The sequence below is a fragment of the Aquila chrysaetos genome, chromosome 26 (genome assembly GCF_900496995.4).
Source record: "Aquila chrysaetos chrysaetos chromosome 26, bAquChr1.4, whole genome shotgun sequence".
Taxonomy (NCBI): domain Eukaryota; kingdom Metazoa; phylum Chordata; class Aves; order Accipitriformes; family Accipitridae; genus Aquila; species Aquila chrysaetos.
In genome coordinates, this window is record NC_044029.1 from 13840128 (window position 1) to 13866423 (window position 26296).

Below are 26296 nucleotides of genomic sequence, written 5' to 3' on the forward strand. Positions count from 1 at the left end.
AGAGTTTATGACCTTTTGAAGAAGGAACAGACAACTCAGGAGGACTGCAAGAATGTTGTGACGTTATGCAGAGAGAAAATTAGAAGGGCCAAAGCCCAACTAGAACTTAATCTGGCTACTGCTGTAAAAGACAATAAAAAAATGTTTCTATAAATACATCAGCAACAAAAGGAGGGCTAAGGAGAATCGCCATCCTTTATTGGATGTGGGGGGAAACATAATGACAAAGGATGAGGAAAAGGCTGAGGTACTTTATGCCTTCCTTGCCTCAGTCTTTAATAAGACGACCAGCTGTTCTGGGGGTACCCAGCCCCCTGAGCTGGAAAACGGGGAAGGGGAGCAGAATGAATCCCATAATCCAAGGGGAAAGGGTTAGCGACCTGCTACACCACTTAAACACACACAGGTCTATGGGGCTGGATGGGATCCACCCAAGGGTACTGAGGGAGCTGGCAGAAGTGCTCACCAAGTCACTTTCCATCATTTATCAGCAGTCCTGGCTAACCAGGGAGGTCCCAGCCGACTGGAGGTTAGCAAATGTGACGCCCACCTACAAGAAGGGCTGGAAGGAGGATCCGGGGAACTACAGGGCTGTCAGTCTGACCTCGGTGCCGGGGAAGGTTATGGAGCAGATCATCCTGAGCACCATCACACGGCACGTACAGGACAGCCAGGTGATCAGGCCCAGCCAGGTCGGGTTTATGAGAGGCAGGTCCTGCCTGACTAACCCGATCTCCTTCTGTGACAAGGTGACCTGCTTAGTGGATGAGGGAAAGGCTGTGGATGCTGCCTACTAGACTTTAGTAAAGGCTTTGACACCGCTTCCCACAGCATTCTCCTGGAGACACTGGCTGCTCATGGCTGGGACGGGTGTACTCTTTGCTGGGGAAAAAACTGTCTGGATGGCCAGGCCCAAAGAGTGGTGCTGAATGGAGTTAAATCCAGTTGGTGACCGGTCACAAGTGGTGTTCCCCAGGGCTCAGTACTGGGGCCAGTTCTGTTTAATATCTTTATCAACGACCCGGACGAGGGGATCGAGTGCACCCTCAGTGAGTTTGCAGAGGACACCAAGTTGGGCGGGAGTGTTGATCTGCTGGAGGGTAGGAAGGCTCTACGGAGGGATCTGGACAGGATGGATCCATGGGCCAAGGCCAATTGTATGAGGTTCAACAAGGGCGAGTGCCGGGTCCTGCACTTGGGTCACAACAACCCCACGCAGCGCTACAGGCTTGGGGAAGAGTGGCTGGAAAGCTGCCCAGCAGAAAAGGACCTGGGGGTGCTGGTCGACAGCCGGCTGAATATGAGCCAGCAGTGTGCCCAGGTGGCCAAGAAGGCCAACGGCATCCTGGCCTGTATCAGAAATCGTGTGGCCAGCAGGAGCAGGGAGGTGATCGTACCCCTGCACTTGGCACTGGTGAGGTTGCGCCTCAAGTCCTGTGTTTGGTTTTGGGCCCCTCACTACAAGAAGGACACTGAGGTGCTGGAGCGTGTCCAGAGAAGGGCAACGGAGCTGGTGAAGGGTCTAGAGCACAAGTCTGATGAGGAGCGGCTGAGGGACCTGGGGTTGTTTAGCCTGGAGAAAAGGAGGCCGAGGGGAGACCTTATCGCTCTCTGAAAGGAGGTTGTAGTGAGGTGGGTGTTGGTTGGTCTCTTCTCCCAAGTAATAAGCAATAGAACAAGGGGAAATGGCCTCAAGTTGTGCCACAGCAGGTTTAGATTGGATATTAGGTAAAATTTCTTCACTGAAAGGGTTGTCAAGCACTGGAACAGGCCGCCCAGGGAAGTGGTTGAGTCACCATCTCTGGAAGTATTTAAAAGACGTGTAGATGTGGCACTTAGGGACACGGTTTAGTGGTGGACTTGGCAGTGCTAGGTTAACAGTTGGACTTGATGATCTTAAAGGTCTTTTCCAACCTAAACGATTCTATGATTCTGTGATTCTGTTAACACTGATGTGCTCCATGTACTGGAGGCTAACAAAAAACAAAGCAAGTAAGATAAAGTGAAGGTCCTTCAGAACTCAGTTACCCAGCAAGCCATTAGAATAACCCAGGAGGAATGAACCATCAAGTGCACTTTCAGAGTTTTCATTATTTGCAGAGATTTATAAATAGTAGTAACACTCGATTTTGCAGCTAACCTTAAGGAAGGCCATTTAGTTGAATATTAGAATTCCATGGTAAAACTGGATTCAAGGCAACATAATGCTAAACCCCAAGAGATGGTACCAGGGCTAAAGAGCTAAAAAGCCTAAATGAATGCATAATAGAAAGGGTGAATTAGTCCTCCAGTTCCCCTTATCATTAGCAAAGCTGTCCTCCCAACTCTACAGTGCAGGAACACTATTTCATTAGATCCACAAAACACAAAGAATTAAATGATTGACAGACATTTCCAATTGTATAATTTGTAGCTTATGAACAAGCTTATGAACTTTATGTTTTATTTTGTTCAACTTGGAGACATACACATGGAAAATCTCTGTCTGGATTTCAAACAGTTTTTATAAAAGAAGTTAGAATATCATCTTCCTACTGAACTGATGCCAAGACTTTCACTAGTCAGATTTTCACAGTTAGATTTTTCATAGACTTTCATTAGCAAACAGAAGAGTTTCTATTTAGAGCAGAACCCGTGAAAAGCAGAAATAATACGAAACCACTCAAATCAAAAAACAAAGCTCCATTACAACTTTATGGTAATTATGATTACTTAATCCCTGCATAGCCCTATTCTTTGATCTGAACTTTTCTAAATTCATTTCAGGACAACTTGCACACTGTTATTTCTCAGGCAAACATAAAGGAAAATAGAAAAACGAGGCTTGAGATGCACGTAATAAAACTTTCCCTTTCTAAAACCTTGAGTGCAACGCTTTTTTGGGAAAATTGCTACTGAATTTCCATATGAATGGATCTGTGCAGGCAAAAGTTTCTAGCTGGAATATGGAGTTTGCCAGACTAAGGACAGAAGTCTTACTGGCTTAAATGAGATGAGGGTTTCACCCTTAACATATACAAGATTTTATGAAGGAAACTTATGATTTCAAGATTTCTTATCTGGATAAGAAGATTATCTAACTGATGTGACCTCATGTTACAACTAGGAAAATGATCCAACTGGGTCCTGTGAGTAAGTTATGCCGCAAGCCCTGAATGTCCTGTAAACTCTCCAAAAAGCTGTATTTCCCCAGCAGGTTTCCTTTCATTGCCTATTGAATGGAACACACTTCTCTGACATAACCAATGCATTTATTTAACTTTTGTTTTATATTTTATCTTCCAATTTATTTTGGTTAGAGGTAGAATTATTCTGTTAAAAAAATGACCTGATCCTAGACAGAGTTTATTTAAATTTCAAAATGAAAAGCTTACTAAGAACAGATAAGATTGATTGCTCTTTCCATCTTAGCATAATTGTATTTCAGGTGAACATCAATTTACTTTAAAGGACGCTTCTAAGTAGCAGGCTGCATCATACATAATTCATCAATCACAGCTGCCTGTAACATGATTTACACAAGCAGATTTCAATGGAATAGAGGGAGTCGTATTGTTTTTTACGCTTTGGCTTGTTTGTTTTTAAATAGTTTACGAAACACTCATTTGCACTGAATTATTGCTGAAAAGAGTTCATCCTTGGTAATCAGCATGTTGAATTTCTTTCTCTGTACAGAAATGTTACCTCTCTAAATTTCTTTTAAAAGGCAGAGTGAGTTTTCAAAACATCGTTAAGGCAGAAAGCACTCCATGCTTATCAAAGATAAAAATAAAACTCAAGGATTTTGCTAGGGGGGAAGGGAAGGCAAAAATATTTATCTGAAAAGCATTACTAGTTTTAGGGCTGTGTATTTTCTAGCTGGCTTGACATCATTTGTTATTATTTGTTATACCTGCATGCAAATGTAATTGAAAAGAAGTAGCTCTCTCCTCAGCTAGCCCTTCACACAGCTGTCACATGGACAAAATGGGGTTTACGTGGCAATCTACACAAAACGGACAAAAAACAATGTGCCAGTTAAACCGCAATCACTTGATACACCAAGAAATATAGGTGAAACTGGCGGCACCGCAATGTGTGTTACGCTACTTAATGTCTTCCATCAAATTCAGCTTTAGGGACGTGTTGGTGCCTCAGATGGTCCTGAAGTAAAGAAGCATTTCCACAAATAGATGCAAATATAGTTTTAAAAGAAAAAAGAGAGCAAGAGAAACTGCTAGAAATGCACACCTACACAAAGACAGAAATGCCTTTACTTACTTGTAAGCCCATTTGAAACACAGAGTGACCCATAAAGTTAGCCAACATTCGAATTAGAGCTGCACCCTGTGGGAAATGATAGAGAAAAAAAGAAGTTACCGGGTTTGTATATCAACATTACACAATAATAACAATCTGAAGTAGGCGTTTCCATCCAACACTATCATCTTGGAAACACATGATCAATACAATCTTTATTTGTGCTGGAATGAAAAAGAGAGAGAGAAGATAATGCAAATGCTTACAAAGAAAAGCGAGTAAGTAGACTGGCATTGTTAATATCCTGCCCCATATACTGAATAAGGCACAGGTCATAAAACACACTCTCTCCACTGCTGGAGCAGGGATGTGTCAGCTCCACACCTGGTTGCCCCCAGCCCTTCTGTGCACTCAGCAGTACTGCACAGTTTTAAATGAGGGCAAAAAATAATGTCCATGCTAAATTCGACCACAGTGATAATATTTTTACCTCCATTATACTACTGTAAATCAGGATTTAGTGATACTACTTTCCTTTGTAAAAGCCTTCAAGATCTGATGATCTGGAAGTGGATCATTTTCATAAGAATATTATAAGATGTAGATATACGTATTTGACTTATTAATAGTCAGCTTACTTCCCAGACTGTCATGCAAAGAGGTAAGTACTTGTATAACACTCTTTCTCTACTTATACCAGTTCTTATCCCTTTGCCCCTTCAGGCAAAGCAGAGAGATCTAAAAAATTTCTTTTGTTTCACAGGTGATTCTAATTCTCAGTACTGACACCAAGAAACAGATAGACACTTGCCAGAGTCACTTTCTTTAAGGCATTCCTTTTGTTTTCTCACTCCCTCTCAGAACCACAATTGCTGCGTATTTTCCCCTTGCACAAGCGCTCTATTTCAAGCAGAAATATCTTTGCAGATCCGGATTGATGATCTAGCTATAATATCCTACTTTGCAATCCAGTTGCAAGACAACCAGCCTTCCAATCCCATTAACCAAATGTTATACTTAGTACTGATCACTGCACGAGAGGGAGGACACTTTTGATTTAAAGAAAGACAGTGAATCAAAGGCCGTAAGAACAATGTTATGCTAGAACTCAACAACCTCAGCTACAGATGTAGGTCCAGGAATTAGGCTAATGCTCAATTAGAAAATAGAAAAACCCAAATCATTTCACAGATTCAAAAATTCAAAGGTTCTAAAACCAAAAGAACTATTACAACAATGTAATCTGACTTCCTGCATTAACAGAGGTCAAACAGTAATTTAAGCAAAAACCCTATTGCTTCTCTTTACACAATAGGATCTATTTTAGGAAGATTCAAGAACACGAAAATGTTTCACAGTACTACATAACATGTCACACTAATATTTACTCTCACAGTGAAAATGTGCATCTTTTTACTAATTTGAATTTCTCTAGCTTCAGCTTTCAAAACAAGATTTTATGCATTTTCCTGCTAGATTAAAGTTCAGATTAGTTTTGGAATTTAACAGTTGTCCAATTTTTAGACCATTTTACACATGTTCCACTGATTTTTTTGTACAGTGACTATTTTTGAAGTACCAAAGGGATTATCTGTAATAACCAACATTTGAAATAATGACATAAATCAAAAAGATTCATAAATTATTGGGAAATTGTAAGAAAATGCCACAAGTTCTTCACATAGGCAGCAACAACAAATAATATATAGTTAGCAAAGTAACTGAAGCAAAAAACAAAGAAAAAAAATCATTAATTGACGAGACGTTTGTAGTTGCTTAGAAGAATTGAACAGTGGATAAGCCAAAAGACGGTGTTTGCATTATTAACAACTATGTTATGTTTTTATGGTGGTACATAATCTTACTGGGAGACCAATCAAGGCTGGAACACACAGCAGCATAGAAAATAATCCCTGCCGAAACAGGTTATTACCTGAACAGACAAGACAATAGGTCAGGAAGCATTATTACCCTTATTTTACTAGAGGAACAGAATGAGTAAAGTTCTCAGAGATGTTTAAGCAGATAAACAGCAGATAAATCTGTCATGGCAGATAAAGAGAAGAGAAAAAAAATCTAATAAATAGATAAATCCTATTTATCCTGTAAGTAACTTGGGCAGGGCAACCCAAAACATCTGTAGCAGAACCAAAAATATATAAAGATCAGCCTAAAACCTTAACAACAAAGACATTTTTCACTCATCACACATCCCTTTTCCTACTCACTTGTTAGTATTCCAGGGTCTCCTTGTTTTTTTCTCACAGTTTAGATTTCACATTGTAGCAATGGACATATATTTATATAGGCACCTTAACTCTACTGATTGCTGTGAGAAGCAAGGAAGCAAGTACCTTCATATGATGTTGCTCACAGAGTCTTTTTCTATCCAGAGACCAAGAACTGTCAGATACACGTAAAAAAATTATAGAATTCCTCTCACAGGTGACATTTAGCCACACATTGGATGGAACTATGGCTGGCCTTTACACAGCAAACAAAATAAAAAAGCAAGCAAAGACTGAATAAGAAATCCAAGGCATGAAGGCAGGACTATTCTCTCAGGATCGATCCCTTTTCACAGCTACTTCAGAAGTACTTTCCACCAATTAATTACCTTCAGAAAACCCAGAAGTCCTACTTACAGTTTCCAGAACGTTATTCTTGTCCCAGTTCTGCCATCTTCCCCACACAGGGAAAGCAAATGCTAGGAAGGGAAGGGGAAGGGGATTCTAAAGAAAAAGGGGAAAACAAAAACAGAGAACCTCAAGAGGAAAAAATTGTCTTGGGGAGAAGGGAGGAGAAACAGGAGTAAATGCAGCCCTTGGTGTGGAGGGAAAAGAAATGGGAGGAAGAAAAGGGAGGAAACCACTCATTTAATCTTTCTTGCACTTTAAGAGCAGGCAGAAGAGAGGACAGTGATACATTCGTACGAGCAGAAGCAATGAATACACTCCCAGCTCTGGGAAGGAAAGGCAGCAAATACTGGCCCTTGGGAAATGAAGAGAAATAGGTCTGCAGGCAGAAGGATAAAAAGCAAGAGGTATGCAGAGTAACTGGCATAAGGAAGAGGGGCTTACTAAAAAGAGGAGCTTGGACGATGACCCTTACCAGAGGGTCCTGGGAGGTAAAGAAGGTATGTGCAGTAAGTTCAGTTACAGGAGTAATAGAAGACATAGCCTTGGGGTCATCTGAACGGCCCAATGTGCTAGCATTTTCACTGCCTATCTGCCTAGCAAGCAGTGAACTAGATGGAGTCCAGAGCACCTATGCTTCCATACCCTCTGAAAGCTCCTCTGACCTAGACCTAAACCTACAGAAAAATCCTAAACCACAACACATCTGTCCTGCTGCAAAGGATGCCCTCTGGAACCTGTCAGCATCGTTCCCTGAACGCCCTGACATGCAACCGATCCGCTCCCCATTTCATTCTCAGGGCCACTTCTGCTCTGCCAACATTTGTCCAACCGAGGAATGACATATGGAGTCTTAGGAAGTGAACCCGGCTCTCCTACAGGGCAGAACAGCTATTTATTGATGATTTAAGTGCTTTCCTCCAGGCAGTGGATGACTCAGTACCTCCTCAAGAGGTAAAACACATTGGTTTAACAGGTCTAGTGGAAAGCAATTCTTTCCTATTCAAAAAACGTACCCATGTTCCTGCCAGTGGAAAATCTGACTCACCTTAAGCTACTGTACCCCATCTTAATAAAAGTCTACTCAAATACACTAGATATTCAGTCAATGATTAATGGCACTACCTGGCTCTGGTGAAGCACTCTTCATTAGCAGATCTCTTAAGTGCTTCGTAAGACACTGATATCAATATCCTGCAAATTAAAGGGAAACTGAGGCACATCATAGTGAAATTATTTGCCGAAGATCACCCAGCATGCTCCTCATATAACCTATGACACAGTCGAAACTTCTTCAGCACTGTGACTCCACCGCTATAGGAAAGGAAGGTGGAGCATGTTGGCTACTCCATGGAAATTAACTGCATACACAGCCTTTTTCTGCAAAGTGCTCTTGGGGAAAAGGCGTGCTCATGGGCAATTAGCCAACGCTGGCTGAAGTGCTGTAAGTTTATGCTCTTCCTTTCCCTGAAGAAACTTGTTTGCACATTCACACCATGCTAAAGACCATCCATAACTAAAATTAGGAGCAAAATTCCTTTATATGTGAGCTGAGCTTGTCTTTGAAATCTACAAAACGCAGAGTCACAGTTAAGGCATTCAAATTCTCTCCATGCCAATGTAAAATAATGTTAAATGAAACTAATTTTTAAAGACCCACTCCTACATTTTTTGATCCTGTGGCACCACTACCGGTCACAATTACTGTAAGTTAATTTAATTCTCTGACTTACTGAATGATCCAATTTTATTATACCTGAATTCTTAAATTAATTGTTTCACTTGCAACTTGCATCCTGTAATCATTTCTTATACAAAAGAAAGTACCAAATGGAATTTTCTTTAACAGGAAAAAAAAGTAAGTCTTATGCGTGAACCCACAAAAATCTGACTACTGCAGACAACACAGTATTGTTATACAGCCACATAGGAGGGGATACAGCTGACTCAATACAGGTATCTGTAGCATCTGTGTCTACAATTACTTTAGTTGTTTAGATTTCCTTTACAGTCAATGGACAGCACCAGTCACTTCTGGGTGCACCTTGTCTCATCTTAAAGGAGACCTCCAGATGGGAGAATTATACCCTAAAAGCACCCATCTCTTGTAATTTACTCCAAAAGTAGCCTTGGGTGACTAGCTTATATGTACTTATCTGCACTGCAGACATCTAAAGTGAGGTGAGATGAATTCAACTGCACTGCCCACAAAGGCCATACAGAGACTGATTCCCCACTCTCTTACAAAAGTTCTGTACTAGCAAGCAGTTCCCAAGAATTTCTGAATTGCGGAGATATAAAACTGGTGTGACACCATCCTTTTCTATATATACAGTTGAATAACATATATCTCAGTTTATTCTACCTTGTCATACTTTCATATAAGAAAACCAGCAACGATAGGTATTTGAGAGAGGGCCCTGAAGAGAGTGCTTTCTAGCTGAAGGTGGATATTCTGTACCGAGCAGACCGCAAAGAAAAGCACTTAAAATAACAAACTGGTGAAGCAGTTGCAGTGAAGGGAACAATACAAAAATCAGTAAACCAGCACATAGGATTATGCAGAAGCTAGGAGGCAAGGGCAAGGGGCCACGTGTGAAGAGATACAACTGAGCTGGTAACTCATTCAGCACTATTCTTTTAAGGACCAAAAATTATGTCTGAATTCTAAAAAGTGCTCATGAGAGAAAAATGTCACCAACACAAAACAGAAACCGTGAACTACAGCTGACTCTTTTGAGGGTGAAATAATCTATGGTTTTGTAAATGAGTTGGAGTGGGGGAATGAAAAGAGACCATAAAAGGCTGACCCAGAAAAAGCATTGCTCTTCCATCCTCCTTCCCACCAAAACTTGTCATTTTTTCCTAGAACATCAACTTCTTTTTTATTTTTGGTTCTGCTTTTGTGTGTTTTGTTGGTTTTGTTCTAACCATAGGATTGAGATTCATCTGACTGAATGCAGATGCCTACACTGTAGCTATCTGATGCTTCCTCCGTTGTATACAGCTGAGCCAGCTGCCTAGACTCCCTTTAAAGGCAGCGGAGAGAGAAACAAGCACTTCAGCTCATCCTGATTCATCTCTTCCAAAGACACGTACCTAAAATAGGACAGATGAATTTCACCCTAAAAGTGCCTGTTTATCTTCACTGATGATACAGGGAGGTTAGGGGACGAGTCGGTTGCAGGAGCCTACACAGGGAACATCCCAAGTGAGATGGCATGAATCCCTCTGAAGATATTTTATCCTGCAACTTACAGAGCAACCTTAGAAAATGGGAAAGCGCAAACACTGCAAAAACACCTCCCTCAGTTTGCGAAGTCTGAGATAGCACCTTGCAGGCTCACCTATCCATTTATCCCACGTAATGCCACATATCAGTAATAATAATTACACAGACCTCAATATACCTCTTCTTCACTGAATGTCCGCCTTGCCATCCTTGTTATAGGAATGAAAGCTGTTTATTTTGATTTAGTTCAGAACGATCCCTTTTGTGACATAAAAGCTAAAATCAGGAAGTATTCTGGTATGAAAAACACCACTGTGGTATCAAAAGTGTAAGTGCAGAGTGAGCTACTGAGGAGAGGAGCACTGGACTACCAACAAAAACTACGTAACTGAATTTCTAAAAAAAAATTTTAAAAAATTTAATATATCAATTTTCCACAAAACCTCCACCCATCCATTTTGCTGCTTCTTCTCTCATTTAAAAACAAATCCCAAAACCAACACTGAATACAGGTGATTTATTAACATTCTTCTATTGTGTAGTAGTCAGCTCAAAATCAGTCTTGATTAATATGTAATAGCTCTGCTTGTTTTTCAAATACAATGGGACGCAGATAGGAGGCCTACAGTTATTTTTCTGTATGCTGGTATCCCTGCAGTTCAAGATTAGGGTTACTTTCTCTCTAGCTAAGGGAAATATGAGTTACTCTATCCTCTACCTCAGTTACACTAGATTTTTATTCATATTATTGTCAGAGCTATTATTATTATTATCAATAATAATATCTTATAATCACCTTCATCTTCATTGATTGAAACAAGGCTCAGACCACACACAGGCACTCACAAAGGTACCATTCTTTCATAAAGAGCTCCTGATTTAAGATGAGAATCAATATACAAAGTTTGATAGCTACTAATATATACCTGACATATACTAGTATTCTTTTATTTAATGAATCGGTCATGAGTCACACACATTAAATAGTTTCCTCCTTCAACTACTTACCCTGAGCTATACGCGAGGTGCCTTGTCAAAGACTTTTTTTAAATCCAGTGTCTGCTGACTCCCCCCAAGAACTCCAGCTGGTTAGTGAGACAGAATCTCCCTTTGCAGCAGTTACGTCCAGGCAAGACTGTCGTGTTTATCCACACGCTCAGTTATCTTACTCTTTATATCCTATGAAGTCCCCACCCAGCTGGAGAAGGAAGCTGAACTCATCAGCCTATAGCTCCCAGGACTTCTCCTGGAGCCCCTTCCGTACATTACCCCAGCAATTCTCCAGCACAGTGGCCGGTTGTAAGGATGGTCTACAACCCACTGCCAGAAGTTCTGCAGCTCCACATCTGGTTACCTTCAGAAGGTGCAGGTGGATGCCACCCAGCTCTGCAGACTTCCTAAAAACTAATTCACCTTTTTAGTTATTGTTTCCCATATACCTACCTCAAATTGACACTTCCTACAACCTATCTGTTACAAAGACTAAACTGAGCATGGGAATCAACCCATTCTTCAGCAGGAAAGTCCAATACAAATAATTCATTGCACTTCTCCGCTATATCCTTAAAAATCTGAGTCCCCCTTTTACACTTTGGCCACGACGTGGCCCCTCACCCAGTAAGCCAGAGCCATACCTCCTGTATACACTCAAGTCGGGCATAAACTACCTTAGCGGAATCACTTAAGATCACACAACAACTTTCAAATTTTGGCTAATATGTTTTGAATAATAGTTAAATCTTTTCTTCATGAAATGTGCTGAAGAAAGATTTTTTAGAACTGCAAATGTAATAAAAGCAGCATGCGGGTTGGTTTTTCTTCTTAAAAACGTTGAAGATATTTTTACAGTATTCTGTCAAATAGAAGCCTAAGGGTATCCACAATCAAATGGGTTCTTAAGTAAATGAGTATAATTTCATTTCAGTTCAAAGTTCCTAAATTCATACATTATTCTTTATTTCTCAAAATCTTAGATAATTCTGTGATTCTAAGTTCATTTTAAATATTAGAAGAGCATATTACCAAGCACTCATACAAAGAATGCACATTTGCACATTATTTTTGTAATGTGAACACTAGCCAACAAGTAATATCCAAGTCACGTTTTCCAAAACAATCATTCTTTGTTGGTACTAAGCAACCACAGCTGGATGCCCCATGAAATTTAGCTTATTGGGAAAAACACAGCATGAATTAAAGTGAAAGAACAATGTACATCAAACATGTAGCAAAAATGTGACACTTAAAAAAGAACTCTTACATAAAATTAAAAAACAAAATGAAATCTGTCAAATCCTGGAGAAATTGAACACAAAAAATATGTTTTGACTAAGTCACATCTGCAGAATTTGCTCAAACGTAGATACAGAATGGTGTATATGTGTGTAAATGAATTATTTAAAAACTTGGTCAACTGAGCTGCTGCGTTACAGTACATGTAGTGCACTGAATTAACTGACTTGTTACCCTCAGCACGTTAAAGAAGAGGACCACGAGATGGGAGAAGTCTGGCTGTAGCGTCTATTGAGCGACTGGTGTGACCTTAAGCAAATCAATGGACATCCCTAAGTTCTGAACATCCCTAAGAACAACTGAAAACTGAGTAACCACTTTCAAAGCCAGGTGTTGCATTTAAACTGTCCTTCCTTAAGCAAACATATTCACCATACCCTCTTTGCTTTTTTCCTTTTTCCCCAAGAGAAGTCCAACCATTCCTCAGTTCCCACTCAGAAGGTCATGCTGAAATGGATTTTACCTTCCCATCTTTGTCATCTGAACCGTCTTTCATGGTATGCAGCCTTTCCCTGAAAGCTGTGGAACAAGAGTGTCCTGTTCATGCCATCAGTTACAACACAGTACTGCGGTGGGCTCCTGAGAGACCTCTGCTGAAGTCCTTCTATCAAGCCGTAACAGCGGAGATAATTGCAAAGCCTGCTCTGGAATTCTTCAGCTGTCTCTATCCAAAATATCTCATCTCTGGGAACTGCAGAAGTACTCACTGAGAAATTCTTTTCAGGGAATTAATTAGACTGTATCATGAGTCACCAGCACTAAATCCCTCTTTCATTTTCAGAAACTGAGCACTGTAATACACCAGCTTGGCTATTTTCTGTATTCTCCAACGGCACCTCCAAATACTAGAAGAAAAATGAAGCTTAATGCATGTGAATTTGATGAGTATGAATGCTTTCTTATTTGATGAGGATAACAGAATGTAAATGAGTAAACACGTGCCTATGATTTCCGCCCTGTGGCAGAAACGTAAAATGTTCAAATGCATTCCTAGAGGCTTTCCCTTTGGAAAACCCACGTAAAGGCCGTAAGAAGAAGTAAGGACGGAGATAGGTATATGCAAACTATGCAGCATACTAGTACAAAGTGTGATAATACGAGCCTAATCCTGAAGGTCTTAGTCCAGGCCATCATTTAGTGACACTGAAGTACCTTAAGCATGTAAGCAACCCAACTTAAATTCCACAGCTTACACACATAAAATTAAGCAAGTAAGTATGTACTTGGCTGAATTTGGCTCTGACTGGCTTCCCTGCACTTGGTACTAAATTGTTAAAAAGTAAGGGACTACATTCATTAAAAGGAGTCCAAAAAAACTATCCCTACTTGATTTTAACAGTAGAGACTAGATAAAAAAGTCCCTCATTTATCTTCTTCACTTTTTAAAGTAATACAGAATTTCCAATTGATATTTGCTTATCAAGCAGTGCACACTGTCCTGGTTTTGGCCGGAATGAAGTTCATTTTCTTCCTAGTAGCTGGTATAGTGCTGTGGTTTGGATTTAGGATGAGAAGAATGTTGATAACACACTGATGTTTTAGTTGTTGTTAAGCAGTGTTTATACTCAGTCAAGGACTCTTCAGCGTCTCACACTGCCCTGCCAGTGGAGGCTGGAGGGGCACAAGGACTTGGGAGGGGACACAGCCAGGACAGCTGGCCCAAACAAGCCAAGGGGGGATTCCATACCGTATGATGTCATGCCCAGTATATAAACTGGGGGAGTTGGCCTGGGGACCGGTTAGCAGGTGGTGAGCAATTGTATTGCGCATCACTTCTTTTGTATATATTTTTTTTTCTCCCTTCCTTTTCTGTCCTGTTAAACTGTCTTTATCTTAACCCACAAGTTTTACTTTTTTTATTTCGATTGTCTCCCCCATCCCACTGGGGGGTGGGGGGGTGAGCGAGCAGCTGCGTGGTGCTTAGCTGCCGGCTGAGGTTAAACCACGACAGCACACCCACAAGTTAACGTGCTGTTGATGCTCATCAATAAAACCAGGATATATTTTAATAAGCAAATTAAACTTACACTATTTTTAAAACTCTACTTAGAGTGTGGATGAGCCAATACTTTTAAAATCAGCAAATATACCTATAAACCTGTAATGTACTGTGCTAAATCATTAAAAATGCATAAAGGCATCTTATGTTGTTTTTATAGATTGTGAGGCCATTTATCTGATGCCAAAACATCACTGAAAAAGCAACATTATATTCAAGGAGAGCTTTTCACTGGGAAATCATAATCATTTTCTATTCTGACAAACACAGCTGTTCTAGGGCTGGATAATACCAAAATGGTCAGATGGTAAGATGAGCTTTGGCGAAATGTTTGTCTTAGACATAAATTCTGTTGCAAATTTTAGGAACATGACACAAAGAACAAAATTCAGGGGTAAATGACCATAACTAATCATGTTCTTCAGGTGGATATTGTCACATCATTTTCCTTGAATAGTAAAAAGTATCAGTTGCCTAGACAAAATGCTATCGGAACTCCATTTACAACAAGTTTTATTTCGCCTCACCACCAAAATCTCTCTTACATGTTCTGACACCACTGACAAGGACAAAAGCACGTTATATTTTTTCATTAACTGCTCATATGAGGAAGTTTTCAAGGATGGACAAACACAAGAGGTTAATGAAATTATTTACACAGGCAGGCCATCACCAAAATTTAAGTAAGTAGTGAATAAACTAGTTCATCTTAAAATCCTCTGTACTAAGAAACTCTTGTAATAATAAAACAGGCTCCACAAATCCCTGTTTTCCATTAGGAGTAATGGACAAAGGTCTTCCCTTTTATGATGAATACTTACAGAAGTATTTACATGGTCACAGTTACTTCACTTCAAAGAGGAAATGCATCACCATTTTACCAACCAGCTCCACAGAGAATCCAAAAGCAAATTAGGTAAAATAAAACTCAGAATTTAGATGATTCTCCATTGAAGACTACCTTGGGGATCAGTATGATCTGATAGCTATCTATTAATCCAGCCAATGTGTTCTGTAGTGATATGGTATAGCACTGTTTGGTTTTTTTTAACTAGAGTATTATGCCATAATGAAACAAAGATTTTAAAAGTCTAAGTCTCAACACAATTTATCTTTACCAACCACACGTTTAATCTCATCAAAGATTGAAATCAGGTCTGTTTGACCAGGTTTGTTTCCATGAAGCATGAAAATTTATATTTGTGTTTTTTTAATTCACTAAATACCACATAAGAATCTCAATCCATTTGCCTAAGACTGATTTGCAACTAACTGTAATTAAACATGCCGTTCTACGTTCTCTCTTTGAATACCTCTTTTAAGGTTCAGAAATTATCCAGTACTTAAACATACCTTTAAAAGACAAGAATAATAACAAAACAGTGTGGCAGAGGTTGTTCCCTCCTGAATAGAAGTCCTGCAGGCCTGAAGGATCATATTTTTATGTCAATTTTTTTTTCCTTTTACTCTCTTTCATTACCTCCAGTTTATCTTCTATTTCTAATTCTTACAATTTGTTCCAAGTTATTTTAACACTTGTAATTTTTGCTCATTTTACTGATCTGAACTAGGACGCGTGTCAGCAAAAGTTATCCCTTGCCTTTACTCAGGCATCATTGGTTTTTGGACTCCTTCAGAGAAAAAACAGAAACTACCTGTACAGGCTTACAGAGGTACTTTCTGCTTTGCCCTTTGCTGAAAATAACCGTTACAAAGTAGATCCAGAACAGCAGGAAAGGCAAATGCATTTCAGGAACTCCAGTGTGTAGGCTGGTACCTCCGTGTACACCCACCTTTATCAACACTTTATTTTAAGCCATGGAAACAGCTGAGACACAGATGCACCATTCTGTTCCTTCTACTCCCTGTCGGGGACAGAAGTATGAGGAATGATGGCAGGGCACAGCGTCTTGAGCCACCGTTGCCGTTTCTGCTTTGATCACCTCCTCCAGCCCTTGGGAGCTGCAGTTTGCCGCTGCCTTTCTACGGGGAATGGGCAAAAGACAGTCTTGTACCACAACAGGTTGCGTCTTCCCAATTGCTCTACCTTGACTGAGCAATCTAGTCTAATGAGCTCTTCTTTAAAATAAAATGCTTTTATTAACATTTGTGCTCCATTTTTATTATTTCCAAACTCATATACAGTTCTCCCCAGCATGGGGAACATAACACTCCTGAAGCACTGTAGGTGTGTAGCTGTTTATATACCACACACAGTGGCTTCTACGTTTCTTCTTCAGAAAATACTATTTTAGCATACACTGAACAGTGTAAAAGGTTAATGACAGTTTGGTTTGAGTCAGGAAGGTGCTCAGATGCCTTACGAGAGGTATGTTAAGTATCTTGAGGCACCTGCCTAGTTTTACGTGCTAGCACCCACCGGCTGGAGTGGGACAGCCCACATACTTTAAGTCAGGCACTCTTGGGGCTCCTCTGAACTTGAACCTAAGGGTTTCACCAACTCTGAGCTTCCATGGCTTTCATATTGGAAGCAGTAATGACCTTCAACCTTTTTATCTAAACAGAAAGAAATTCTTTTCATTACAAGATACTTCCTCTGTTACAATGGCTCCTTCTGCACCCTGGGCACTGACCTGCTGCACTTGCAAGTCATGGAACAGAAACCAGCATCACGCAAACGCGCACCCAGGACTTCATGGCATTCACAGACGACATCACGGCTCAGTCAGTCAGGGAGAACAAAAAGCTCTCCCTTTATACTGCAGTAAGGGAGTGGGTTGTAAAGCCACCTGTATTGTATTGTAAGACTTTTAACTAGCTGGATACCATCTTATGTTATTGATTTAGTTAAGTGAATAACTAAAAGTAAAACTTATTTTACTGTATTTTACTATTTATAAGTATTTATCTAGTATTTCTTTCACTGTTAATGAGCTGCTCTCACTTTTCTGTGGCGACTTCATAGATGCACATTGTCACAATTTCATTGCACTCACAAACTGAGTGGATTTCTCTCTGATACTAATCCTGGTCTTACTGGGAAGAATACATGTTTCGGGGGGGGGTGGGTGTTGTTTTATTTTGTCATTACAGTGCCAATATCCTTCCCAGGGCCTGAGCAACAAAAGTAAAATCACAAAGTTTTTAGAAAGCCTTTCCAGTGACTGCAGTTAGCCCTCCTGCTCTTCCACATTCTTGCAGAATACATTATGCTGTAAATTTTCAAAGAGAATTACACTCAAAAAGGTGAGCAAGGCACTGCTTGCAATTTCTTAAATTCTCCTTTGTCAGAACTGTTAGCGCGACATACAGGGAAGCTGAGCATTTTTCTTTGTGCAAATTTTTAGTTGAACAGATTTCCTAACGCAGAACATTACCTTTGAGAGGAGGCAGGGATCACGGTCTCCCTTTATTACTGTTAGAAATATATCCTTCTTCCATCACTCCACACAGAAAGCAGGAAAAGGCATTTTGAAAGAAGTGGCATACAGTTAAGAAGGAAAAGGAAATTATACATACAAAGGTTTAGGAAATAATGAATTGTTTGCATTATAAAGCCAGGGCCAGTAACTGAGCTCACTGCTGAAGTTAATTTTGCTTACAGGGAAGGAAAAAAAGGAATATTCTTCCCTATTTGAGTCATCCTCTTCCTTGTTTTGATTATTGTTTGTCACTTGCCAAGATATATTCTATTGGGGGTATTTTTATAGTTACACTCCATCATACTGGTCTTGCCTGCTCTGATTGCTGCCAGAATCTTCCACCAGCACACTTCAAAGCATGCAGCAGGCTGACAGAAAGGACTTCAGGTATTATCTGGCTCTCTACAGTGTCCTTGGTGCCCTTTCATCCCTTCTCTTATCTGGCTGTGACTGCTCATCTAGGGCTATGACTCCTTTAGCTCTGTCTGGGATGTCTCTCCCTCACACTGTTCGGGGTCTGGCCGCTCCCTTTGAGATGCAGCTGTCTTCCTTCTCCATTTTATTACAGCCGGTTGTTCCTTGCTGATTGTTGCTCCTCACGTTATTCTTGCTGCACTCTCTCCTCCTCTGTTGATGCAGCTCTCCAGGGCTATGATTCCTGCTGTCAGTTATTTCTGGTGTGGAAAGGCTGTCACGCTTTTTGCTTTGATTTAACAATTCTCAGATCCACTCTTGTGTTCAACAGGCTGTATTTCCTACTGCACTTGGGATATAACCACTTTTCCCGTCATCGTGGGAGGACACTATCTCACTTCCAGCTGCACTAGGAAGACATATCCACTCTCTGATGTAACTTGAGAGCCTTGAATCATCTACCAGCACTGTTTATTAATGAACTATCACGACTTCTCATTTTTCTCTACATATTTGTGGCCCTAGTGGAGGATGACATGCTCCTATCTGAAGAATGACTAGTATGATGCTTTTGAAAGAGGCAAACATTACCCTCAACAGCTTAAGTGGAAAAACATTATCTGCTGCTGGGCTGTAGTTTCTGTTTCACTCTGCTTGTGGGATTACCTGAATACCAGTCTTGAGGGGTTTATCTCATGAGATTTCTTAACATGTGCAATCACCGAGGACAAGAAAGTGGAAATGAAAAATATATTCAGTTCCGAGGCGTTTAAATAGCACAGTTTCAATGGTCATCTCTGAAGCGTGTAAGAAGAGGCATGTCTTTAAAATGACAGCTGAGTGTCTAGCAGAGATGGGCACTATAATGGTGTCTGATTGATTTATGCCATATTGATGACAGTAAAGACAATGAAATGACAATCACATTCTACGACTCTCATTTTACTGAAAAAAATTAGATGGGAGAAAGTTTCATCATTTCAATATCATGTAGAAAATTGTGAAGAGAGAAAAGAGATCACATAGACAATCCAAGGTCCCAGGGAACACAAAGTGGACATTTAAAAAAAAAAAATTAAGAGACTGGAAAAAAAACCCATACCAAAATGTAGGAAGAAGATACTGCACATAATGCTAGACTGTTTAAAAATGAGCATTCTATTTAAGACAGTAGAAAAGTCCTCACTGACAGTTCTGATCCAAAGTTTACTAGAGTCAACAGAAAAAATTCCTGAGAACTTAATACTTGACATCAATTTAAAAAATCGGTCAGCAAACAACCAAAAAGCCATCCCAGAAACACCAGCAACAATATCCCTCCAGCAGGGCTCATTGTGTAAGGAGGGCTTTGAGGCACCTGAAAATATTTAAGCACATGTCTGACCAAGTACAGCCTTCAGTATAACTTTACAGTTTGGATTTTATTGACGTACCATACATCGCAGTATTTATATTGGCAGACACTAGAGAGCTAGAAGGATATCCAAATGTTCTAGCTATGTAATAAATGAGCATGATTCCCTGGTCGTTTTAAGTCCAAGCTATGCATGCATGCATACAAGGTTACATAGGAATGAAACAATGTAAAATCTACAAAATGTTAAACTTGTTCTAATTTATCCTCAGAAGGAAACAGTGTCAGGTGCCTGGAGGAAGATACAGAAACAGTGAAAAGAGCAGCCTATGAATTCACTTAGGAAAGTTTCTTCCTGTTAGATATGGCTTGTATCTAAAACAAAAGGATGAACGGTTACAGAGAGCAGCAGACAGTCAAACTGATTATCAGACAGGAAAACAAAGACTTCATGGGCGAAAGAGTGGGTCTTTCAGTCTCCTCACCTATGAAAGTGTGTAAGCAAATTCTTCCATTGCCGTTCCTCAAGGTGGTTTGCTAGATCTGGTAACTGGCTTCAAAACTTACAGGATCAGGCCCTGCTATGAACACACTCAGTGTCCCCGAGGGTTCAGGAGAGTTGGCCATCAGAGAAGCTGAGTGGAGACGCTGCCGCATCCACTGGGCATGGCCACTCTTACACTGAAAAAGGAACCTTTAAATGGACAGATACAAGATAGAGATTGTACTCTAATCTGCACAGAAAATGGAGTGATCCTATTAGCCTGCATAAAATAGCTAAAGTATACAGATGTGTCCTACCGTCCTATTTGTCACATCAATGTAAATGAAAATTCCTTAATTTTTGCAAAGTGTTCATAAGATGAAAAGATAAGTGTCAAGTATTACAGTTTACTGGGTGATATTACTATTATCACATTAATTAGAAAGAATAATTAGCTTGAAACGTTAAGATACTGATATGAGATAAGCCTCTGAACCCACCAAGGTTCAGCTATCACCAGCAAACATGATTGAAACATTTAAACAACGAGAAGACTTCAGTATGCTAAAAGCTGCTGGCTATTATAGCTTAATTGACCAACAGTAATGTTTTCAAAGCCAGGTAAGGGATTTTTGAAAACGTTACTTGGGCTTTTGAGCAACCCCAGCATTTTAAAATATTTTCCTAAGTATTTTGTGTTTGCATAGTACATTCTATACTTATTACATGGACATACACAAACACACACTCATTTGCCCATCCTTAAAGGCATAAGATCCTTTAATGGAAGAAGATCAAGTTGAAGTTATTGCTGACTGGGAATAACTGATGACTGTAAGAGAGGATACACCTCTTTTTTTAGCCCAGAATGAGCACTGGATAAACTGGAGGCTCAGTAGACAAGTCAGTGCTATGCTGCTGCTGTCTTGTTACAGTCTCATGTTAGGCAGCTAATGATGCAACGAAAAGTTATTACCAACTACAAGGATGATAGTCAAAAGACCAAATCGCCAGCAGAGAGCTCCCGTACAGCCTTCACAGCGGAAGGCTGCAGGCAGCAGCCTCTGCACCACACATCAAGCAGGTTTGGTCATGAAATTAAGGCAGAGCATTACACACGATTCCATGTAGCAGAGAATCATCATGTGGTATGATGGAAAGCACCAGCTTTTGGGCCATACGCTAACAGCAAGCTTAGTCATATGATGGAGAAGGTGGAAGCATGCAGCCCTTTCACTCCTGCACAGAAGCTGTTCAGTCAGTCCCAAAGCTGGCCAAAAGGCTTTCTATTCATTGAAATACAATTTCAAATTGTCCGATTTTAATACATATCCTTTCATCACCCCACAAGGCAGTTCCTCCATTCTCACTGTTCAGCAATGACTTCAGAGTTTTCACTAGCTGACAGAAAAATTCTCACACATAGAAAAAGAACAAAAAAACCAGTACATTTAACTTTAGTACTTGACAAATTTTCTACAGAGTTTCAATAGGACAAAGACTACACATCCTTCTGCTTTTTAAAGCGTCGAATACAATTCAGACACTGCCACAAAATAAATAGTAATAAAAAACCTCAAATCTTCTTGTTCAATTCTGAAAGCCTCCCAAGTTCACGTATAACATTTAATAACACTCAATGTGTTGAATGTAATTGGCTACAATCACTGTAGTATATTCCAAATAAATTCAACACAAATTAAAGTTTCCCAGCTAATAAGCACTGTGGTGTATGTATTTTTACAATGGTATTTGTTTTACAGATGGAAGGTGATCTTCTAATGGCTACTGACATATCTATATATAGAGACAGATAAGTTTAATTAGTCTCACCTTTTTATAGGCGATCCAGTCAAACACCCTGTCAATGTCGGTGGCTTGCTGCACCTCCTGGGATACTGGATGTGAACTGGCTAAACCATCCAGCAACATCACTTCATGTAGGACATCTGTCAGAAATCTCTGCTTTTCCTGAAATACAGCATATGCAGTAATATTGCAGACAAATACACGTTTACAACAATACAGAAATGATGCACAGTTATCAGAGGCAGCCTCTGTATGACAGCTGACTAAAATCAGACCTTCTGGTTTGAATGTAAGCCACTATGACCTCCTACAGTCTTGAACAGGTTTATAGAATAGACAGGAACTAATTCGAGCACCAGGGATCCCTCTGACTTCAGACCTTTTGCTGCAGTGAAAGCTGACTGAAATTACATTAAAGACTATTAAGTGAATCAAAATACATGTCAGTGCACACCACAATTCTGATAACAACCATTTACTCACGGTTACAAGGAGTGGGAAGAGAGGAGAAATGGCAGTCTTCAATCACAAAAATACATAGATGCTACAAATAGTAGAGCTCATTGTATACACAGGCACGAAAACTTTTGACAGAGATGGGTAAATACAATTATTACTGCTTTATTTAATGAGGTTTAAGTCACTTGGATCTTAGTGCCAAGTTCACATGGCAGGTCGACGTGGGACAGGACAATGAACAGAGCCCACGGCCGTGTCACAGCAGATGTCTGCATTGTCTTTCATAATTCTGGTATAGAAATCCTTTCTCCTCAAGAGCTTGCGTGTTCTGCAAACTTTGTAACTTCCACCTGAAGGAAATCATTATTATGTCTCTTTACAAGTGGGACAATAACGGCATGTAAAAGTTACATGACAAAGTCAAAGTCACAGCTACATCACAGGCAGGTGCAAACCCACACGTCCAACATACTAATTTGTTTCTATACCTTCTATAAATATGGATTGCAGACATATGTCAAAACTGCTGCATATTTACTCTGGCAGCAACATTAATTAAATGATCATGTATACTCTATGAACTGTGCTGCACTCGCTTTTACAGTGCAGCTAGATGGGACTTTTTCAGCTGAGAAAGGACATGCCTTAAAAGCTCCTCATATTGCATTCATATAGATGTCTCTAATCCAAAAGAATGTCAGGAAAGAAGAGCTTAATTTACTTGTTTTTTCAAGTCACAAATAAATGCAAAGAGTCAATTAAAAATTATGGAAGGTTTAAATAAGCTTTTTTTCAACCCGAAATGACATATCTTCAATTTTATCTAAATTACAACAGTTCCTGAATTAATGTCAACCTAGCGCGATAATATAAAGAAACTCTAGGGAATGCTGCATTTTTTTCAAAAGCCACCTTGATCCCCACAGATAAAATAACCACACAATTACATAATAAATTCTATGTTTAATTTCTTGGGTGGCAAGGTTTTGGTATCAATGTGTTAATTTAAATTATAAGACAGCCAAAAAGCTCTTCCAGTGCTGATCCATCTGGAAATAAACCTTTATGTTAAAATTCATTAGAGCACAAGAAATGTACCTTGAGCTGATTGTATATTCAGGCAATTAAAAACATGGGATGCAGGAAAGCCAATTACCCAACACACTCTTAGTGTTCTCAGCTGGCTGCATGAGGTAAAGTTTGTGAAGGAAAAAGTACCGTCTTCTTCGTATTATTGTTCATTTCCAAATTTTCTCAGGCATACACAGTTAGTAACTGCCCTATTTTTATAGAAAAAAAAAGGTATAGGGAAACAATTATTTTGACAGTCCTACTCAGGGGAAAACTGCTGAGGTGTAAAGGATTGTAGATGCTTCGATTACACCTCCGCCATATTCTCTGTTAGTCACTAACGGAGCCCCAGTTTCATCAGATGTATGATGTGTAATACAGACAGATATCGTATTGGGTTTTCATGGCGGGGGGGCTACAGGGGTGGCTGCTGTGAGAAGCTGCTGGAAGCTTCCCCCACATCCGACAGAGCCCATGCCAGCCAGCTCCGAGACGGACCCACCGCTGGCCAAGGCCGAGCCCATCAGTGATGGTGGTAGTGCCTCTTTGATAACATATTTAAGAAGGAGGAAGAAAAACCGCTGGGGGAACAACAGCAGCAGAGAGCTGTGAGAACATGTAAGAGCCCCAGCCCTGCAGACCCCCAGGTCAGTGCAGAAGGAGGAGGAGATGCTCCAGGCGCCGGAGCAGAGATTCCCCTGCAGCCCGTGGTGATGAAGACCATGGTGAGGCAGGCTGTCCCCCTGCAGCCCAGGGAGGTCCACGGGGGAGCAGATCTCCACCTGCAGCCCGGGGAGGACCCCACGCCGGAGCAGGGGGATGCCCAAAGGAGGCTGGGACCCCGTGGGAAGCCCGCGCTGGAGCAGGCTCCTGGCAGGACCTGCGGATCTGTGGAGAGAGGAGCCCACGCTGGAGCAGGTTTGCTGGCAGGACTTGGGACCCCACGGGGGACCCACGCTGGAGCAGGCTGTGCCTGAAGGACTGCAGCCCAGGGGAGGGACCCACACTGGAGAAGTTCGTGGAGGACTGTCTCCTGCAGGAGGGACCCCACGCTGGAGCAGAGGACGAGTGAGGAGTCCTCCCCCTGAGGAGGAAGGAGCGGCAGAGACGACGGGTGATGAACTGACCCCAACCCCCATTCCCTGTCCCCCTGCGCTGCTGGGGGGAGGCAGGAGAGAAATCAGGAGTAAAGTTAAGCCCAGGGAGAAGGGATGGATGGGGGGAAGGTGTTTTAAGATTCAGTTTTCTTTCTTATTATCCGACTCTGATTTGACTGGTAGTAAATTAAATTAATTTCCCCAAGTCAGGTCTGTTTTGCTCATGACAGTAACTGGTGAGTGATCTCTCCCTGTCCTTATCTTGACCCACAAGCCTTTTGTTCTATTCTCTCTCCCCTGTCCCCTGCCCGGCTTTGGTGGGCACCTGGGGCATCCAGCCAGGGCCAACCCACCAGAGGTATGAACACACAGAGGTAGGGACCCATCTCCAAATTCAAATTTGGATATCACAATTGACAAACAGTTGTGGGAGTGGATTGTTACTGTTTGGAATTAACTCATTAAAAGGACCTCTGTTAATCACAAATGAATACTTCAAATATAGAACCTAGAATTAAGACAATCAGCATGTAGGAAACATAAAGTGAAGCTATAAGAAGAATACAAAAGATATGAAAAGGACAGGCTACATTTTGGGTTTCTGTTTGTTTCTTTGGTTATGTCCTGAAGGGCTGAAAAGGAGCATTTTAGATTCATGATCGCTCATTCAAGTTACCATAGCTGAAAAGTCTTCCTTGAAATTTATGGCAGACTGTCACACTGGGATACAACTGGAATAGCCAGTACATCTCCAAACATGTAAACCTGCATAGTGAGAATTAAGAAGGCTTTTGACCTCTAAAGCTAAATTTATTGAATTAAAAAGATTTCCAAAACATTCCCACTTTTACCCTTTAGTACAAGGCCTCTGAGAGCAGATTCTAAAAGGAGACTCAAATAGAACTCCAGGGAGACATAGAGAGAGCGAGAGGGAGGAGTTTGCTGGTTGACAGGGGGCCTGCAGCTTGAAGAGGCAACAGGAACCAGAAATGCAGAAAGAAACTAAAACTGCCTTAATTATGTTGAAGAAACACCACCTCAGCTATTAAAGTCCTATCAGCACATTAAGGGGAAAAGGCCAACACATGTGACCAAACCACTTATACTGATGGAGGAGGGGCTTTCTATTCCCTAGTTATTTTACCCTACGCAGTACAGTGGAATTGATCTGTTTTAACATGATACCTACAGGACTAAAGAAACACCTAGCAGCACAGAAATTGTAAAGAAATTCAACCTTGGAATGCGTTTAATGAGGCCAGCGAGGTGTCAACACGGCAGGTGACAGGTTTGCAGCTAGACGTGAAACAATGACAAAATGGTGTTCAAGAGGACCCTCCTCTGAGGGAGTTCAACTGCAAGAGCAAAGCCAAAGACTGTGATCTGCCTGTAAGGAAAAGAGGGCTTCAGGCGAGTCTTGAGGCTTTGCTTGGAAAGGGTCTGTAGCTGCAGGTAAGCACAATGCTGTGCAGAGCTAACAGGGCCAGGGCTCTGAGAAGGAGTTGGTATGACAGCAGCAGAAGCCTAGTCTGAAATAAGGACAGAGGTGCTTCCACTCAAATTTGTGCCTTTCTTTAAGGGCAAGCAGGAAGCCCCTCTGCTCCTTATCCTCCTACTGCCCACTCGGAGACGCGTCTCTTCATCTCCTCTCCTCAGAGCCTTCCTTGAACTGCGGATAGTGAAACTCTGGGAGACCACACCTGTGCTGAGAAGAAAAGACATGCCAGTTATTTCTGGTTACCTTCCCTCTCTTACTCTTGAGAATGCTTCCAGGTGCAGGGACTGAAGTGCTGTTACCAGGCAAACATGCCTTTCAAAGATTTATAT

The 26296-nt window shown here is 40.8% G+C and overlaps 1 protein-coding gene across 3 annotated transcripts in view; it reads right to left on the reverse strand.

Annotated features, from left to right (window-relative positions):
• TRHDE (thyrotropin releasing hormone degrading enzyme) overlaps window positions 1-26296 on the reverse strand; it is a 222979-nt gene that overhangs the window by 95813 nt on the left and 100870 nt on the right. For 2 of the 3 annotated variants that reach the window (XR_003921685.2, XM_030003019.2), the window contains 2 exons: window positions 21867-22004; window positions 4261-4326 (listed from right to left, as the gene is read on the reverse strand). The exons of the other annotated variant lie outside the window; for it this stretch is intronic. Coding sequence is in view for 1 of the 2 variants with exons in the window: in XM_030003019.2 (XP_029858879.1) it covers window positions 4261-4326; window positions 21867-22004 (204 nt within the window). In the remaining variant the exon portion in view is untranslated. The remainder of the gene's footprint in view (window positions 1-4260; window positions 4327-21866; window positions 22005-26296) is intronic. 3 annotated transcript variants of the gene reach the window in all.